Source organism: Crocuta crocuta, unplaced genomic scaffold (assembly GCF_008692635.1).
Source record: "Crocuta crocuta isolate KB4526 unplaced genomic scaffold, BGI_CrCroc_1.0 scaffold197, whole genome shotgun sequence".
NCBI classification, from domain to species: Eukaryota; Metazoa; Chordata; class Mammalia; order Carnivora; family Hyaenidae; genus Crocuta; species Crocuta crocuta.
In genome coordinates this window covers 951,353-972,312 of record NW_027532002.1, presented here as the reverse complement: position 1 = coordinate 972,312, position 20,960 = coordinate 951,353, and the positions used below count along the sequence as shown (strand labels likewise).

Below are 20,960 nucleotides of genomic sequence, written 5' to 3'. Positions count from 1 at the left end.
TCATGTGTGTTACACATCACAGCTGTTCTTTGCATATACCAAAAAAAATATTGTACCCAAAAAGTTCAGTTTGGAAGTAAGGAATTGGCCTCTAGTCATTCAATTCATGTGTAGGAAGTGCCTATAATGTGCTTTTCACATGTTGCCTCATGCTTCTTTCAAGTCTTGGGAATCTGAGAATGCAGCTTTAATATCTTGAAAGTAATAAAGTACCACTTATTAAGTTTTCTCATCATGTACTTTTTCTTTTTTTTAATGTTTTATTTATTTCTGAGAGAGACACAGCATGAGCCGGGGAGGGTCAGAGAGAGAGAGGGAGACACAGAATCGGAAACAGGCTCCAAGCTAGTTGTCAGCACAGAACCCGACATGGGGCTCGAACCCACAAACTGTGAGATCATGACCTGAGTTGAAGTTGGACGCTCAACTGACTGAGCCACTCAGGCACCCCTCTCATCATGTACTTCTTAAATTTCTTTCTTTCTCCCTTTCTTTCTTCTTTCTTTCTTTCTTTCTCTCTCTCTCTCTCTCTCTCTCTCTCTCTCTCTCTCTTTCTCTCTTTCTCTCTTTCTCTCGTTCTTTCTTTCTTTCTTTCTTTTTTCCCCCTAGTCAACTCTGTTCTGCTCACCTGGTAAGCTTCTATTCATATGTGAAAGTCTTCCTAAGTAAGGTCCTTCCTCTGTGGAATTCACTTCTTTGAATTACTTTCCATATAATGCATGGAGCTTTGGCTATTGCAAGTGTCATGTTATTTCACAATTATCTTCTGGGATAGCTCTCCTCCATATGTGAACTCCTAAGAGTCAGATTATTAACGCAACACCAGGAATACCATCTCTAGAGGTCTCTGATGCTTTGGCCAAAAACACTAAATCTTATTACAAACCTTTCTACTTATGGAAGTTACAGAGGCCTTCTGAGCACTTGTCTGTCATTCCTCCCAACATCATGGGTAAAGTTAGGAGATGAAGGGGGCGCCTGAGTGGCTCAGTCGGTTAAGCATCTGACTTTGGCTCAGGTCATGATCTCATGGTTTGTGGGTTCAGGCCCCACGTCAGGCTCTGTGCTGACAGCTAGCTCAGAGCCTGTTTCAGATTCTGTGTCTCCCTCTCTCTCTGACCCTCCCCTTCTCACGCTGTCTCTCTCTCTCAGAAATAAATAAAACATTAAAAAAAAAAAGTTAGGAGACGAGGATAGCTTTGAAAACATCTCAGTGACTCATCGCTTGTGTCTCCCATTCTCCCTCTTCCCAGCCCTGCAATCCTCAGCCTGAGAGGGAAAAGCGTGTGCTGGGAAGCACATCTGAAACCTCCACTTTGGAAACCCATTTTATAGGCAATCCAGGCGCAGGGCCCAGTCCTGTCGGCTATTTGGTTCATTTTTTCAAGAATGTCACATCAGTTCACTATTCCCTTCCAGTTAATGAGTCTTCCTTGAATAGAGCCTCAGAGGGCTTTTGATCTTTGCACCAATCAACTTCAGGATAAAGATGCAGGGTACTGACTAAGCTAGTACAGCTGGTTTAAACCCATGCTTTATCTCAAGGAAGAATAAACAAAACTTATCCTGCATTTATAACATGGGGTGTTAGGATCAAAGAATTCCCTCTAGACCAGAACCACTAATCATTCCAGATTTGGAACCTGGTGACAGTTCTTCACCCCCATATTTTAAAATTGTTTTTAAAAATAGGAGTGTAAGCACATACATGTTCAGTAGACAAAATGAATAATGTTAAAACAGAATAAAACTGAGTGGCTCAGTTGATATAGCAGTGAAGTGTCTGACTCAACTAAGGCTCAGGTCATGATCTTGCGGTTCGTGACTTTGAGCCCTACATCAGGCTATGCGCTGACAATGGAGAGCCTTCTTGGGATTCTCTCTCTCTCCCTCTCTCTCTCTCCCTCCCATGCTTGTGTGCTCTCTCTCTCTCAAAATAAATAAAGTTAGAAAACACATAATAAAAGAGAACAATTATAATTAATCACACCATGCAGAAAAAACAATTGTTAAAAAGAAGGTTTAAACCTTCTTAGTTTTGGGGGCACCTGGGTGCCTCAGTGGGTCGAGCGTCGGACTTTTGATTTCAGCTCAGGTTGTGATCTTAGGGTAGTGGGCTAGAGCCCTGTGTTGGGCTCCTTGCTGAGAATGGGGCCTGCTTAAGACACTGTCTTACTATCCCCGTTCTCCCCCTCTCCCCAACTTGCACATGCTCTTTCTCCCTCTCTAAAATAAAAATAAAATAAATAAATGAATAATTTTTTAAAAACTATCTTAGCTTTTATTTTTACTTAGTTATGATAAATCTTTGCATTCTGCTCCCCCCCCATTTATCATAGTATAAAAAATATTTTCTTATATTTAGATACCATTCACAAATGTCATTTTGAATGACTGAAAAATTTAACATATTAATAAATGTGCCCATAAATGAATTTATCATATCCTCTTTGCTGAACTATGGGTTATTTTCCATTTACTTGCTGTTATAAATAATAATGAAATGAACATCTACATACATACCTTCTTTTTCTTCCCAGAATATCTATGATTCTAAACAGCCACAATGTATTGTGTGACCTTGTAAATGAAGTCATCAATTGTTGGTGAATTTCTCAAAAGCATTTTGTCCCAATAGCTTTCTTAAAATTCTATTGAAATGTCAAGGTTTCAACCAGCAAATTGTAGCAAGGGGCCCTTTAATGTCACTGCCAATTGCAAGTTTTCTGTTCGTTTTTACAGAAGGAGCTCCAGAGTCTTCTGCCCATATAAACAAGGGAGAGGAAGAGAGGGGGTAATTAACTTCACAAACAAACAGAGGCTCGTTGTCCCAGGCTCAGCCACAGCTTGGTCTGAGATGTTAAAGTGTCTGCAAGCATCTCAGCCCTTGGTCTTTGTGCAGCAGCACTTACAGGCCAGCATGAAAACTCAGCTGGCTTTTGTTAGGAAGTAAATGCCATCAAAACAAAATCTAAAAGTGTTTTTGAGCCACACACACACACACACACACACTTCCTCTTTTTATCTCTCTGTCTTCTGGAATGTCTTATTTTTCCCCCCTGGTCCTAAAAGAAATCACCACTCTGAAAAATCACTTTTCCTATCATACCTTGGCCATACAATGCCCTTCACTTATGGCCTGAATTTGTTGTATAGTTTGCAAAGTTTGTTCTCGAAGGTACTTTTTCCTTTTAAAACACTATCAGCTTATCAAAAGGAAAAACATTATTATCTTCTTTCTTCTTCCCATTAATGGTCGGATAAAGATTCAATCCAGGTTACATGTGTTGAGCATGTATATAATTTTTTTTGGTAGATGCTCTGGGGTAGAGGGGTGTGGAAGAATTTGTCCTCATTCTGAGGAATAAGAGGGATACAGTGTAGACAAAGTCTATGACCATGGTTTTCAATGGGTTTGTCTAAGGACTCTGCAGTATTGCCTCAAAGCAGCCATGAGGTGAGCCAGGGACCCGTTTTAAGCAAGATAATTTGCTAAAAGAAGTTTTCAAACTCAATGTATGGCTGAGAATGTTAAAGTGCTACAAGAGAAGGAAAAAGGAAGTGTGCCTAAGAGGAAACAATTCATTCTGCCTCCATGGAGGGGTTCCACAGAGCCCATGACCTGAACATTGAAGGATGGGCAGAATTTCAACCAAAGGGTAAAGGGTCTTCCTTGCTGAGGGAACATGGTGAAGACAGAGACTTGGAAGTACAAGGTACGCTTAGGGAGCCATCAGCATGACTAATTAGAGGTTAGTAGCGGTGCATTGAAGCGTGCAACAGGCATTTTGTTTGTAAAAGTGGTTCACAATAGAACGAGGAGATTTAGTTACCATGCGATGAGAAAAGGGAGGCAACGGTTTTTGAGTGTGGATGCATTATGAGAAGATGTGTTCTAGAAAGGTGTTTCTGGTAGGGGAAAAGAACTTATACCTGAGTCCAGATTCAGGGAAAACAATTAAAGGACAGACACGGTCCATGTAAGAGATGACGGTGTCAGGACACAGGGCCATAGCAGTAAAAGCCAGATGGCTCCTTCTTACACGCTGTTGGATCCAGAGGCTGTGGGGGACTGGTTGGAGAGGACAGGAAGCCAGGGATCACTCCCGGCTTCCACGTCTAAGAGAGGAGGTGGAACGCCATGCGTCTCCTGGAGTTGAAGGATGGTTGAAGATGAGAGACTATAGGTGGAGGGGAAGAGGTAGGAGAGAAATGAGAAGTAGGGCTTGAGGAATGGGCAAGTTCAAGGGTCAGTGAGAGGTGGTAGTGGCGCCTCAGGAGTCAGGGATTGGACCGGATTCTAGGCAGCACAGGTGGGGCACAAGCCAGTGCTTCAGGGTGATGGAGGAGGAGACCTGACACTCGGGAGGTAACTGCTGACCTAAATAAAGCAGTTTCAGTGGGTGGATGTGGGTGAACATCAGACCACAGTGAGTGGAGGAGGCAGGCAAGTGGAGATGGCATTCTCTCTTGGAAAATTTGGCAGTGCAGGGAAAGAAGGAGATTGGATAAGAACTTGAAAGAGGAACGGGGGTGAAAAAACATTTTTTATGGATAGGAGAGATTTGGGTAGCTTTTTAGGTTGAAGAGACAAAATTGAGGGGGAGGAAGGGAGGATGCCAATAAGCATAAAAATGTAATGGATAAAAGATTTATTTTTACAAATTTTTTGGTGTCTATCTTTCTCATCAGAGCAGGGAGTCATAACAATGTGACTTCTTTCCAGTCTTAAATTAGAACAACTCAACAATTCCTCTCAATCTCTTCTTGTCTCTTAGAAATCATGTCTTTTGTGGCTAAAGAGGTTTTTGAGTATTCAAAATATGTATTAGTGCATTTTAGAGGAATGTTTCTTTTCTTGAGCTCACTTATATATTTTAGCTACCTTTTAATTTTTTTCTAAAAATATCATTAGTAACTGGAACAATGATAATTATCTTATTTCTGCCTTTAATATATATTGTATATCATGCTATCTATTTTGTGCGTGTGTTTATTTCCAAACCAACAGGAAGATGTTGTTTAAAAAGGAGAGAATCAAGGGCTGCAGAGAAGGCAAACAAGACAGATTTTAAAATGTCAATCAGAGGTCATTCTTGACTTTGTCAAAACTAGTGGCTTTTGTGGCTAAAGAGGTTTTCAAGTATTGATGGTATAATTTAGTGCCTTTTAGAGTCTTATTTCTCTTTTTTTGCTGAGTTTTATTTTTAGTGAGGGCAGGAGACAGGTTGCAGTGGATTAATAAATTACTGAGGAGTGAAAAGAAGAGGTGGCGAACTGAGGCAAGTAAGTGAGGAAATCTGGCAAGTATGTGAGGGCTGGATGGAAGATCAAGAAGGAGTGATTTCTTTGTTTTTTTCAAATGCGGGAGATGTGAGTACATTTATATACTGGTAAGAAGACAGCACTGGAGAGGACAAGATTGATAATATAAAGACCAGACTGGATTAATTGATCAAGTGGTATCCCAGGGCAGATGAGAAGAGAGAGAATTCAAAGGAGAATTCAAAGCCCCCCCACTTCAGGAGCTGCCAGGGACATCTTCGTCCGGAAAAAAAAGGTGAGTAGTGAGGGCAGGCAAGGGAGAAGAGCCCAGGGTTGTGTGGTCGCCTTGGGGAAGAACTGGACTAGAATCCACACCTCCCCACACCTTGTTTGGAGCATCGTATCATCCTTCTTGTACCTTCCTTCATGGAAATGGCCCATGTGCTTTATATAAACTAAGATGAACCATAAAAATTATTTAATTTTCCAATTCAGAAATGAATTAAGTACTGTCTATTTCATGTTATCATCCTAATACTGGCTCATTTAACCCTCACAACAGCATATATTAAATTCCACATTTCACAGATGAGAAGGTTGAAAAATGGGGTAAGGATAATAATGTGCCCAAGGTCACCCAGCAAGGAAATAATGGAGCTCGGGTCTGAAGCCCACTCCTTGAGTCCAGGGTCAATGCTGCTGACTTACTGAATCTATTGACTGAATGAACTGAACTTCNTGAGGGGTGAAGGTGGGGAGGTGAGGCTCAGGCTGTGTCTGTGGCAGCTCCGATTCCCCATTATCATCCGACTCTGTCCTAAAGCATTTCGTAACTTGAAAATTCAATGAATACAAAATGTTGGTAAACTGCATCCAAAAACCACTGATATCTTCTACTCACAGTCTTATTTTTCTGGTATGTGCCCAAGTGAATTCTTATCTATCTGAAAAAATTCGTAACCAATTCTACATCCCTGACTGACCAGTGTCTGCTTAGTTAAGGCTTGGCAGCAAAAATCCAGGGTTGCCCAGTCCTCTGACCACAATAAAAGAAGCCAACAAGCCAAGCAGCTTTTACCAGCACACTCGAGAGCAAGAGCATCTCCATTTTATATGCACTTTTTATCATGATAGATGCACTATAATAGGAACAGCTTCTCTGAGGCATGGGTCTTACCCTTTTCTTTTTCTGCTCGAAGGGCTCCGAGTGGCCTGGGAGCTTGCGGACAGAATCTCACGCTTTGTGATTCACAAAATGGAAATCTGGCATTATATGCCAGTGACATTCACTTCTGTGGCAGCTCAAGCAGCAAAAAGCCATATGCCACACACCTCAGATCCAGCCAAGCCACGCAAACGGAAATGTGAAAGAGAAATAAGGAAATCGGGACCAGAAACGCTCTCGGGAGCTGCCTGACTCCAGCACCTAAAACACATAATCACTGTGGCAAGAACCAAATCTTCCTACTCTTATGACACGCTTGGGAAATGTAATTTTTTTCCTAAATTGAGAGAACTTTGGGAGATAAAGGTAAAATACAAAAGACAATTTTTGTGAATGGCACAGGGAGCTCACGCTTACTATTTAACATGGCTGCTACACAAGTATGTATCTGCTGGGTGTGCTCAGGGAGACAGCAGTCGCCTACATGGGTGGACCTGCCAGCAGGCATGCTTGTCGTCTGCACAGAGGGTCTCTCAGCAGTCATCCTCTGAAAGGATGAACACCATTATTGACATTATTTTCCCTTCTGGCCTGAAAATAAGACTAGCGGGAAACAGAGTACTCCCCAAATGGCCAACGCATGTGGGTTAAGATGAAAGAAAAAAATTAAAAAGAGAGATTTCTTTTTTTTAACTAGGGGATCTAACCACTCTCCTCCGGAAAAAAAAAATTCAGTTTATTTTGTGACTCTTCAATGTCTTTGAGGCTCTCATTCACCTTATACAAAGCTACATAGGTGGAAAAATAATAACTACTGCCAGTTTTGTTAAGAAAGGAATGGTGGGTCGCTTGGGTGGTTCAGTTGTTTAAGCATCCGACTCTTGATTCTGGCTCAGGTCATGATCTTGTGGTTCATGGGTTTGAGCCCTGTGTCGGGTTCTGTGCTGGCAGCATGGAGCCTGCTTGGGATTTTTTTTGTCTCCTGTCTCCCTCTCTTTCTGCCCCTCCCTTGTTTGCTCAAAAATAAATAAATAAAACATTAATAAAAAAGAATGGAATGGCAAAATTATTTTATAATTCCCTCCAAGTATTGACATCTGAAGAAGAGGATCTGATTGAAGGATCTAGAAATGTTTCTCAATAAGGCCTCCTGGCGTTTGGGTAAGAAAATTCTTTACTCAGTAGAACTGCAGAATATTTAGTACCTATGGTCTCCAGGAATTGAACAAGAGTGACCATTCCATATTAAAACAGTGTAAATTAGTTCAGCTTCCTGGCTAGGTGGACTGTTTTAAATAATGTGTGAATTAAACATTTCTGGTCATTTATTCATTCAACATTCAACCCAAAGTAATTGGGCAGATACTATTTCAGAAAACATCAGGAGAATATTAGGATTTAAAGTTATAGTTCTTGCTCTCAATGCTATATTGACTTAATTTAGAAAAGTAAGTTTGTAAATAAACAACTACTACTATATACCTAGAAGATATTTTCAAAAAGAAGTTCATACTTCCATAGGGGCAGAATGGCAGAATTTCATTCTGAATGAAAGGGAGATGGTAATCATCCAAGGTGGTACCCCTAAGGTGGCAATGTGTAAATTCCTAAAACACAATTTCAACAAGCAGATGAGGGGAGGGTGGCAGAAGGAATGAGGGTGAGTACATATCTGCGGTATGAAAGTACCATGGCATACACAAGGAACTGTGGGCAGTTCAGGATATACAGAGTTCAGAGCTGGTGTAAGGTGAAGATATGAGGATGAAGCAAGAAAAAAGTGCATTAGGTTAATTAAAGATATATCTAAACATCTTGCTAAGGCCGTGAAAATTTATGAGGCAGGTAATGGATAGCCGTGATGGATTAAAAGCAAGAATGATATAGTCAGATCCATGTCAGGGGACATTTGGAAAGTAGGAAGGTTTCAAAGCTGGGAGATAAGTTACTGCAACAGCTGGTGTCTCAGTCAGCTACTGCCACAGTCTGTGTAACAAATAATTCCAATAGCTAAGAATTCTTTCTCATACTCACAGGTCTATAGATCAGTGAGGTGGCAGTTTTAAGCTATAGTTCTGTGGGATGCCTGGGGAAATTGTACTCCATATGCCTCATTCTGAGACCTACGCTGAAGGAAGAGTGGCTACCCAGGGTGTATACTTCATATCATGATGAAGACAGAAGTGCAATACACCAGGCCAACCATACATGCAATATTCAGGCCTCTAATCACTTCATATCTGTGATCATCTTACTGGCCAATGTCAAAAGCTAAAGGGTAGGGGAAATGAGATTACTCCCCCTCACACTGTGGCAAGGATGTGTAGATATATCAGTCCTATGGATCAGTAAAGGGCTGCAACCAGCCATTCCATCTATCAGATTTGGAGAAAAGAGAAAGACCTGAGCTAAGGCAATGATGAGAAGGCAAAGGACGTTATAGTTATTGTAGTGGCTTTGGCCACTGATTGGCTTCACAAAAAGGAGCTTGTCCATAAACTTCCAAATAGAAACTCATTAGACTGCCAGCTCCAGGAAGTCAGAAACCACCTATCTAGTTCACCTCTGTATTCCCAGTGTCTAGCACCGTGCTTTCTGTGTTATGAACAAAAAATAGTATTTGTTGAAAGAACGGACAGCATTTGAAGTGTAGGTGAAATGGTGACACTATTTACCAAGATATGGAACACTGATGTGGACATGCTGTGTGTATGATGGTTGTGGGATAGTAACACTAAATGCCATCTACATCCCAGGCACTGAGTAGATCCTGAGAATACAGAAAAAGCAAGGTTCTGCTCTCAAGAAGTCTGAATATTAACCAGACAATTGCAGTTCATGGTAGTAAGTTCTAAAGTAATGATATTCATAGGGCCAGAGCAAGGGGATCACTTGAGGGTCATCTGAGTATGTCATTGGCAGAAGTGCCCGTGGCTGGCTTGAGTACTTCCTCAAGGAAGATGTCCATCTGGTGTGAGAATAATATCTGACTTAACCACCTGCCTAAATGTCTTCTTCTCACATAGTTTCATTGAGCACTTACTATTATTTTTAATTTCAACAGAACTGAGTGGAAAACACATAGAAACAACAAAAGGAAGGGGAAAAGGAAGGGGAGGGGAAGAAGAAATTAGCAGTTTGGAATTCTCATCTCTCAAATCCATGTATTCATGTCTACTTTTCTCCCTATAACAAATTTAGCCTTACTTTGGTACCCTCTTCATGTCTCTCCCCCTTTGCTCCTGCTTTTGACCTGTTTGGTCTGTGGATCAGCTCAATGCTGGACATGGAGAGAGCAGGTAGCATCTGGCATTGAACCAGGGGGTGAGTGTTTCAGCTTCTATTTGGTAAAATGAAAGTGGACTGCTTGACCCATCATTCACTGCTGCTCAGATATAAACGCATGGTTTTGAAAACCTTACACAGGCATATATGGCATTTAAATTAGCAGGTGAATTATACACAGTTAAAGAATTAAATCTATTTTTAAACTCCTGACCCCTTAGATCTGGTATTTCTGCAGGAGATATTTAGAAATTTCACTTGGGATCTTCAATTTCTCCCAACTCTTATATTGGAGTCTTAAAATGGCTTCTGACACCACTCTCTTGCTCTGACTCCCTGTCTCATCTTATCTAGGGCACCTCTTTGCCTTCCATCCCTTGCCTCCTAACATCTGGCACCCTGAGATGGCAAAAAGGAACATATAAATGACAGTATCTTTACGATCGTCTCTTCTACCTTAGGAAACACAGCCTTTTGCAGAACTTTGTTCTCAACTCCCATATTACATATAAACACTCACCTTCTTTGCAATTACAAGATAAATATTTTCCTTTAATTCAAGGAGGACTCATATTTCATGCGAGATTCCCATCCAATGGTACTCTTCTTAACTGTCCAACTCTGATTCCTATCTGCCCTTTAATTTAAAATGTCTAAATCTCATTATGCCTTACTTAAACGTAGGCAATTTCTTTTTAATTGGACATCTACTAATAGAATGATTTCTGTGCCATTAGCAAATCCCTAACACAATCCACAATGGAATATGGAATCCAGGTCATAGGAACCAGTTAACAATTCATTCAGCACCCCAAAGTGTAGTTAACAAAAGGGAGAGAAATTTCAGAAGTCGTTGAACAGAGTTATGTAGAGCAGTTAACTTAGAGTTACTATTATCTTCATGTTCAGGGATGATCTGCAGCTGAACCAAGGGACTGCTGTATCTTACTGCTGTCCAGCAGAAGAACCTATCAATTCTTTTTGTCTCCTAATTAGCAAGTGTCAGTTTAGCACATGTTACACATATAAAGAAATACAATGACTCTAGGAAGACTTTGGAAATGAGGAGAACTCAAAGCCAGATCTTGCACCTAAAGAAATCTCCAAGATGTAGATTTACTATTGTCAGGCTTATCCAGAATTACTCATCAGACTCAATCATGGTAATTATCATTCTTATAAATGCTCCAGTTAACGTCAAGAAAGAGAACATCAAGAAAGAAAAACACGTTAGCAGTGTTTTTAGCCAACTAAACCTAACAGTTGATCCTTAAACAAATTTTAAACAGTTTAGCCATTTCTTAGGGAAATTACATAAAGTCAACAAAATCTAACTCTTTCTGGATGACTCGGAATACAACCCCTTCATAAGGAGACATGGCTGGGCTATTATGGCATGACCCAGGACAGTCTCTGGAAATGGACCACTTTATGAACACAGTCACATTTCTCATAAAAGTCATACAGACCTTGTGCAGCTGGGATCACAAAGAAAACATGTTAGGATGGGTGTCCCATTACCTTAATCATTAAATCCACAGGAGAAGCTTTTTTTTTTTTCTGAAAACATCTGCCATCAGTGTTGCCATAACTATCCTTTTCCTATCCAGAGGCATCTAGAAACCTGTGTCACCTAGTGTTTACTCCAGTCCAGACTGAGCCAAGTAGTTTATCTGCCCGATGTGGTCCAGGGCTCAGATCTCACCTAGGGGCAGTAATTTCCCATCCTCATCTCACAGATGAGCAATCTGGAGCTCACAAGGCTGAATCCCTTGCACAAGGTTATGCAGCTGGCTGGGGAGAGAATGATAAGTGTGCTGGGCCTCTGAGATTTGGCTAAGCTCCTCAGTCACTTGTGAGATATCTGTGGGCAGGCTGGGGAGGGCATCCCTTTCCATCAGAGAGGACTTCCTATTTGCTCAGGAATTTGTCCCCATTATAGTCAAAGCCTCCTGTAGCAGCCAAACCAAAGTTCAATGGATTTCCATACAGAGGTATGGAAAATCTGTATTTATAGATATTTGAACAAACTACCTTGGAAAATCAAAGCAGGCCAATTATGCTACACAACCAAGTGCAATAACTGTCAATTTAGGTTATGCCTGTTGAGACCAGCATATGGTCCCATTTGTATAGGCCAACTTACAAAGCCAACCTTTAAGGGCCTCATCCATACTGTGGTTTGGGGAAATATCATTGTTATTATTACTATTGCTGTTATTGTTATTTTTGCTGCTGTCAGTTTACTGACAAGAAGGGATCTGGGGGCTAAAGGACATTCTCAAGGACACACTGCCAGTGACGAGCCACTTGGCCAGGAATGCCACCAGACACCCCAGCTGTACTCAGCCTTGGCTCCTTCCTCTCCAGCCTTGCATCCTCAATGGGGCAGGGAATCGTGCCCCCAGAAGGAGAAATTTGGTTCTTGGAGGAGCAAAAAAATCTTACTTTTTACAAAAATTTATTTTTATTTTTTATTTTCTTTTAGAGAGAGAGAGAGTGTGTACATGCATATGAGTTGGGGAGGGGTAGAGGGAGAGGAAGAGAGAATTTTAAGCAGGCTCCATGCCCAGCACTGAGCCGTGGGGCTTGATCTCATAACCATGAGTTCATGATTTGAGCCAAAATCAAGAACTGGACTCTTAACCAACAACTAAGCCATCCAGGTGCCCCAAATCTTACTTGTTTCATGTATAAAGCACAGATACACACACAATACATAAACAGATAACAATGTATTTGCATAATTAAAATGTCAGGGAGAGGTGATTAGGGGGAAGATGTCTATAAAAGACCTTTACGGAAGTGGTCATGTAAAAGAATCTGGGAAATGCCACTTCACACCACATGTCTTGGTCAGACCCATGTTACCTGCGATTAATACATTTCTTTGTAGAAAGTGTATGTACTGAGGTCTATTTAAAAAGATACCTCTTAAAAAAAAAAGTTAGTAAAGTTGGTCTCTTTCTCAGTCTTTCTGCTGCCTCTAGATAGCACAGTTCATATTGATGAGGACAGTAGAAGACATATCTTGATTACTGTCCAAAAGTAAGTGGCAAATTCCATAAAAAAGAGTAACACTACCTTAAGCAAATAGCTTAAAGGCACTCATTTAAACACACACACACACACACACACACACACACACACACACACACACTCAAAGCCTTTTGCTACCTATCCACCAGGAAACCTCAAAGGAAAAAATAAATCTATTCATGTAATGCATTTGCTTCCACAGGAAGCACGATTTCCTTTGTGTCAAACCTTAAAGACCTTTGTGAGACACGAGAAGCTTTTTGAATAAATACTTGTAAATGGCCAAGACAGCTGAAAAATGGATAGCCTGCTTGTACATCAGGGCTCTTTAAAAGACTTCTCTTCTACTTAAGTATTCATGTTTCAATTAAAACATACACCTACTTTATTAGCTAGCCTGGGCCCAGTTCAGATCAATAACAGCAGCCCTAGATGGAATTCTAATGAAGATAAACAACTCCGAGTCCGCCCCAGCTTCCCCTGGGCACGGATGCACAAAGCCTCCTTTCACAACTTGCTCGGAGATATTTTACAGTCACCTGCCTCATGCAAATGAGGAGATTCATGTTTATTCATGGTGAGAGTTACAGACCACCTTTCATTCCCTAGGCCAGCTCAGCTAACCAACAAGAGCGCTGTCTGCACCACTGTGAAGTTGAGCTGGCCTAGGAAGGGGACTCCTGAATATATAATTGCTCCCTGAAAAGCATGCACAGAAAGACAGTAAGCTGGAAACAGTTTGGGGAGTGAACATATTTCCCTTTCTTATTCATTCCATCACTGCCTTTAAGCTTTCAAACAATCCCTCTTCTACACCACACTGTAACCCATTAGATGTGACCAGTTAGTGGTTGTTTTTCATGGATAATCTTCCAGAGGACTCCCCAGGATGTTTCCTCTGTTGCGCTCTCCAATCCTTCCTAATTGAGATTTTGTCCCGCTGACTCAGACGAAGCTCATAGCCTAGCCAGGGGCAGCTGCGGCTTTGTCTGATGGGCCTGGGTTCTCCCTGTGCACAGCCTCTCCTATGTTAAGGGGTGATTTCTCATCTGCAAGCCTGAGATCCTAACCTCTATCATGTGTGCTTTGCATATTATGCTGCTGGGTGAAGTTTTAAAATAGTGCTTTTGCTCTAGACCGACTGCATTTTTCAAATCATTAGTTTCTTCCGTTTTGGCAATTTGAAAGCATAGCAGTCATTTGATCTTGTTGTTAGTGCCAATTTGGATATCATCTAAAGTAACCCCAATGCCATGAACAAATATTTGGAAGGTATCTAGAAGGCGCAGACATTCCCCGGGAGGTCTGGGCTGCTAGGTAATGGCGAGAGAGGCCGTAACTCACTCTGGCCATTAAGCACCTGGGCTTTGTGAAACCTGAGTTTTAGCCTGCTGCTCTAGGCTTGTCACATGGAAAACTAAGTGACCTAACTTGTTTATGCCCAAATCCACGAAATTTTCAGTATAAACCCTATTTCTGCCGAAGTTAAATGAGTTCATTCCATTCAGAACTCAATCAGTGGTACATAGGCAGCTTCACTTTTCTCGTTCTTTCCTTCTTTCTTTGTTTTTTCACGTAATGGCCAAAAAAACCATTTTCTTTTGAAAAGGGCAATGTACTCATTTTTCATAGACAGGATTTATCTCATTACATACCAAAGAATACAACTGCATATGACATTTTACTTCCTTGAAGGATTTTTGCATTTAATACTTCAATTTAGTATCACACCACCATAAGAGAGGGTGATGGAATACTGGTACCCCCGCCCCCCTTTTTGTTCAGGCATGGAGTTCCTGAGTAGCACAACCAGGCCTTACAAATCAATGGCCATACTACTTCATTGATGTATACAATTCATATTAGTTGGCAATTTGTGTTATGGGTACCAACTAATGGTAATAAGATTCCCAGACCTGAACTACCCAAATCACTATGTCTTCTTTCCTACCCTGCTTAAAAAATGAAGGCTTCAGCGACATGATTATGGGGCTACTTGCATGCCAAGGTATTCAGCTGCAGTTTGAGTTCTTCTCTAATGCCCATAAAAATGAATAATGCATGCTCTAAAATATTGGTAATAATAGGCAAAAACAGAATACAAACTCAATGGCCTGAATCAATGGATTATTCTGCAGAGACTGCTATATTGGGAAACTGAAAGAAAGTACTTTTCAAAGCATAAATATTTTAATCACTCTCTAATTCTTCTTCTTTCATATAAATAAAAAACATCCCATCTTCTGCTTCCCAAGTCTGGAGCAGCAAAAAGACAGCTGCTTTTCCAAACATTCACTTCCAGCAGAGGCAGTAACCACCAAGCAAGAGATATCTAGGAACTAGTGTCCCAAGCAAGGTGGGTTGTAGGAGAAATTCCTGCATCTGCTGGAATCTAGTACTGTTTGTAAAATAAGAATTTTGGATTGAGGGGTATTGCTTCCCTGATAATGAGCTTAAGAAGGCAGATAGCTAAGTCCTTCTTTGAGAACCATGGGTCACAGGTCGACAAGCAAATCTGCCGTCCATGCCTCTGTGCAAAGTAGCAACGGTCTGAGACGATGGCCAAGGAAGTTCAAAAGAAAGTGTGTCTCATGATGGTCTCTTTTAAGATATTCAGAATTGACATTTGGGCAATCTTTGGAAACAAGAAAAGCATTAAACCTACCAATAACACCAAATCCATGTGTGTTCCTAAATTCAATAGTTAATAATAAGAAGAAAAGTGAACTGTTTAAAATTTCAGCCGTCTTCTCTCTTTTCCAACTTATTATCTGGCAAAGAAGAACAGTGGCTCATAGACAAGCAGCAGGAAAAAAAATCAGGAAGACACTGACCTAGAGGCCCTCATACAGAGCCCATCTCTTTTCACAAGGCTGGTAGAGACAGAATAGAAGCATAAAAGAAAAGGGACACAGTTAAATCTGTACTTGAGCAACCAGGACTGACTGATATTATGCTGTTCTACCAGCAAATAGAATAGCAACCAAAGGCTTATCTGTCTATGTCTCAATAGTTTAAAGTGATATGCACAAATACAGATACAAATTTAATATACCTACGAATTAAACATCGATTGTGGTAGGGAGAAAAATGTCCCCCTTCCACAGCACTGATGTCCACGTTCCAATCCCCAGAACCTGAGGATATGTTACCTTGGTGGCAAAGGGGAATTCAGGTTACAGATGGATCTGAGGTTCCTAATCAGCTGACCTTAAAATAGGGAAGATTATCCTGGATTATCTAGGAGGTCCGATGTAATCACAGGGGTCCATAGGAGTGAAAGATCCAAGCCAAAAAGGATCAGAGTGATGAGGTATGATGTGGGAAGGATAGGACCGATGGCTTATTGGCTGGCTTTGAAGATAAAAAGGGCCACAAGCCAAGGATATAGGTTGGCTTCTAACACATGGAAAATGCTAGGAGATGGGTTCACCCCAGAGCAGCCAGAAAGGAACACAACTCGGCTGACTCCTTGATTTTAACCCATGAATCCCACTTATGGCTTCTGACCTATGAAACTATAGGATGGTACATTTGTACAAATGGTATATATGTATTGCTTAAATTACAAAGTCTACAGCAATTTGTTGGAGCAACCATAGAAAACTAGTACACACATGATAAAAGAGTATATAACTGATACACTTTTCTGGTTACTAATGAAGGTTATGTGTAATACTAACAAGAAAAAAAGCAAACAGCAGAAATATTTAATATTGAAAATTTAAATCTCTGGTCATTTCCATTGCTGGTATCCACTTTTTTTTTTTTTTCTAGGAGAGAGAGAGAGAGAGAGACAGCATGAGCAGGGGAGGGTCAGAGAGAGAGGGAGATACAGAGTCCGAAATAGGCTCCAGGCTCTGAGCTGGCAGTCAGCACAGAGCCCGACGCGGGGCTCGAACCCATGAACCGTGAGATCATGACCTAAGCGAAAGTCAGACGCTCAACCGACTCAGCCACCCAGGCGCCCCAGCTGGTATCCACTCTTGATCGATCGATATGTGTGCATAGGATGAGACCCTCTTCCTCTCAGGCTTCCAGCTGCCTTCTCACAGCCATAAACTGCCATCGTTACCTGGTAGCACCTATGTGACACTAAAGATCTATGATTGGTAGATGATGCAAAAAGATGGCATTAAGGCCATGAGTAAAAAACTGTCTCCTGAACTTGGCCCTCACATCTTACTAAAGACAGTTCTTACAGCTACATCAGTTAATTACAAAAAAAAAAAAGTTTCAGAGTGACACTTTGGGGACCTCACCCTGCACAGGCAGGATATCATTAGCACTGACCCAAGCACATGGCCATGATGAACCACACAGCCCTGAGAGCCATGCTCACCTCCTCCAGATGGAGGCCTCTGGTCACCTTTGCTAACAATGTATTCTTGGGGCTTCATTTTGTAAACTACGTATTCTGTAAGATTTAAGTATCTAAGTGCTAACGGTCTTGAGCAATTCTCTGCAGGAATTTGGAAATATGTTCCAAATGCCTTATCTGTGCATATATCAACAACAACAATATTCATATTACTATCATTTACAAAAGTGTCAATTTCTGTAATTCAGAAGAAGCAGGGTGAATGAAATCCTCTCCAAAAGCAGACAGACAGGGTGCCAGGGTCCAACTCTTGATTTTGGCTCAGGTCATGATCTAATGTTTCCTAAGATTGAGCCCCGTGTTAGGCTCTGTGCTGACAGCATGAAGCCTGTTTGGGCTCCCTTTCTTTCTCGCTCTCTCTCTGCCCCTCTCCCACTTAAGCTCTGTCTCTCTCTCTCTCTCAAAAAAACATAAACTTCAAAAAAAGGGGGCAAAAAAAGACACGTGATGTCAGAACACAAGACAGCCAGTGAGATTCCCTTCTGAAGGGACAGGTGGCCCGTGAACATAGAAGCTGAGGACCAGACAGCTTTCAGAAACACTGTAGTACATGAGGAGTTGCTCTGATCTAGGGGCAAAGTGGCCTTGGCCATTTCAGAGACTATTTCACTCTCCAATTTTTTTTTGGAGCGGGGGGCTTGATTGTACGAACCCTGCTCCTTCATTCCTCTCTCCAAGGGGTGATTTGTACCTGAATTGCAAAGCCCCTCAAAATCAAGTGAAGTGCACTTAGAGGCTGCAGAATTACTGGGTTTCTTTCATTCATGTCCCTTCTTCAATCATACCTGTGCCTGCACATCGCTGTTCGGACCCTTGGTGGCTCTAGTTGCATCGTGCGCATCAGGGCTCTCCATGGAAGGGTGTCACTAGGGCCTATTTCAATAAATTAAATAGACGGCCCAAGGTGACCAAGATAGAATGGCATTTGTCTGCTCCAAAGGCAGGTAAGATCATTATACTGATGGAGACAGTCAGGTTAGCACCTAACTGAGGCTTGGCAAAGAGTGCCAATTTTTTTTCATGGTTTTCTTTCTCTTCAACCAACATCAGTTCAAGCTGTCACAAACCAGAAATTTGGTGGTAAAGAAGGATGGGCTATAATTTCAGAGTAAAGGTGACAGGGAGGAGACTAATAAGAACATCAAGTACAGTTGGAATTCTGATATTAGGTTATGCCCCAAGCACAAGCTATGAAGGCCCCACCGGATGACTGTGAGGTCAGACCCCTTGACTCTTGGCAACAACAGTTATGTCCCCAGTCCTGAGTCAGCAGGTATTGGTGATGGAGCCAAGCAAACCCAGACCCAAAAACAGTAGCAAATTAAAAGTATTGAAGACCTCCCCCAATATACCTGTCCTGAATATACCTGTCTCAACCATCAGTTATTATTAGCCATGTGATTATTGTTAACAAGGCCTTTATCTAAGAATAAAAACTTTGCTTAACATGAAAAGTTTACATGATATTTCTGCCTTCTCTAAGTCAGTCAACACTCTTCTTGGGACTCAACATTCACTCACAAACAGAAATGGGAAATTTACACTCTTACAGAAAACCAAAGAAGATGCCCGTTCAAAGAGTTAAATGCTTTCTGTAAACCAAAACATGTTCCATATAAACTTACTCAACTCAACTTGACTGACTGACTTACTCCACTCCTTGAAAGAGATTTTGCTTTTTAATATAAACTCTTTTTGACACAGCAAAGGGAAGGTTATCTCAACACATCCATAGTCCACAAAGACACCAAGGTACCTAGACAGAGCGGCCTTCCGGATCCCATTCTTTCTCCTGCACTGGTAGAGCAGGGCAGGTGGGGGCACCCACTGGATGTTGCAATAACAAGGCATCTGGACTCATGCTGGAAAATGTTCATCTAGACAATATTTTTCAAGAAAGCGTCTCTGCTGGTGGCTCCAGTTTGGTTAATCAAAAAGAACAAAGTTGGTCCAAACCTATCCCAGACTGATGAGAACATCACCAGTACAAGCTTCCCACCTATACAGATATGTCTTTCTTTCTCCATTTGCAAGGCGACCTAAAATCACAGTCGTCCCCATTTTCCTGATCTGCCTTCCACAGGCAGCTAAGGAACCGTGCAAAGGTGAGGCTCCTTGGGAGACAAAAGGAGCCTCTGCCTCTGCCTCAGCTTCACCTTACCTTGTTGAAGTCTTCAGAAGTTGCCCTCATTTCCTTCCATGTCTTGTTCAGGAGTTGGATACAGATGCAGAAAAACTCCTCAAAGGATCTGTCATGGGTGAAGAACATTGGGTGGAAGTCGTTGCAGGTCTCACTAGCTGGAAGAAAGAGAAGGGAAATAAGAGAGAAAGTCTGTAGAGCAAAATGAGGGAACACAGCCACACGTGGGTGTCCCAAGGAGAGATGACAGGAGGCATGTTTGGCTCAGACCACAGTGGAAGTAAGGCATTTTGAAAAAGAAACCTAATGATAGTCCCTGGGCAACTGTGAAGTTGAAAGTCAGATGGTCAGACCTATCCCGAGAGGCATATTTTGACTGAAGGAAGTCAGCTCCTAACCCACCCCATGACATGACCCTTATATCTTTTGTTCCAGGATCCTTGGTATTGAATCCCTGGGCTCTGTATCTGCCTGTGTGACGTTATAAAGATGATTCAAACTGCCTTCTCAGTCATAGCTCCGTCACTCTTAATTTTTCCTTTCTCACCAGATTAACTGGCAGAGGATGAGCTTTCCCAAGCACACGATTAATTGCAACTTTGAAAATAGCATCCTCGGTTATTTCTCCAGGGAGCTCTTTCGCTTTTATGGCAGTAAGCAGGGGGACATTTAAGATCATATACCATCTGATGCCATTAACCATTTGTTTTACATTCCCAGACACAGATGGCTGGAGGTCAAAGCAACCCAAATGGCTCTGAAGGCCGAGAATGGTCCAGTCCTGGACCAAACAGTGAAATCAGCCAGACTGTCTTCCTGCCTCCCCGTTGCAGTGTTTTTGCGTATCAGACCCAGTGCTCTGAGCTCACGCTGTGCCTATTTCTCTCCTCCTTCCCAGAACGGCACCCCAGCCACCCCCTTCTTCCCTGCTCTCTGGGAAGCTTACATTTCTATAGTCCTTTTATATACATCTCATTTGATCTTTACAATGCCTCTTGTGGTTCATGCCTTATTGGATGAGGACACTACAAAGAGCCAGATTTTGTGATCCTCCCCCCAAAACAGTACCCTGAGTTTTTTTTTTAAAAATACAAGCTGTTATGTATAGTGAAATAGTTACTATTTAAATCAGAATCTCCTTAAAAGTCACTTAATCTTCACGGTTCCAAATGTTAGAATTTCAAGCCCTAGAAGCCTGGGAGAGGAGGGGGTACAGGGCAGGAGCGGGGTTTACAGCAAAGACCTTCTGTGCTTGGAGAAAGCCCTGTGCCTGCCATGTGGTTGATTCTACTTAGAGAAAATCGTCCGGTGAAGGCCCCAGCAACTGAACCCTAATCAAACCTAAGCAAACACACGCTGCTCTGGCCAGGCCACAAGCTATTATGTTCCAAGCTCCTCTATCTTAGTGAATTCCAGACCTTTATAAAGGTAGATATGAAGCTACATAGAGGCTACTTTCTTCCAGACAAGGTAAGGGCACAGGCTAGCAGCAGTGTGCAGTCTTGTGGAAAAGGTTTGGGTCTGAGGGCAGAAGATGTGGGTTCGAGTCCAGCCCATGCCAATCAGGAGAAAGTCACTTTACCTTCCTGAGCCTCAATTGTCTTTTCTTTTCTTTGTACTGTTTATTTATTTATTTTTGAGAGAAAATACTCAGCAAGCAGGGAAGCGGCAGAGAGAGGGAGAAA

General features: G+C 41.7%; 1 protein-coding gene across 1 annotated transcript in view; it reads right to left on the bottom strand.

Moving 5' to 3' along the window:
- The window catches only part of ELMO1 (engulfment and cell motility 1), a 484,527-nt gene that overhangs the window by 146,402 nt on the left and 317,165 nt on the right, over nt 1–20,960 (bottom strand). Inside the window, exon 16 of the mRNA XM_077775357.1 lies at nt 19,297–19,433. Within this exon, the coding sequence (XP_077631483.1) occupies nt 19,297–19,433 (137 nt within the window). The remainder of the gene's footprint in view (nt 1–19,296; nt 19,434–20,960) is intronic.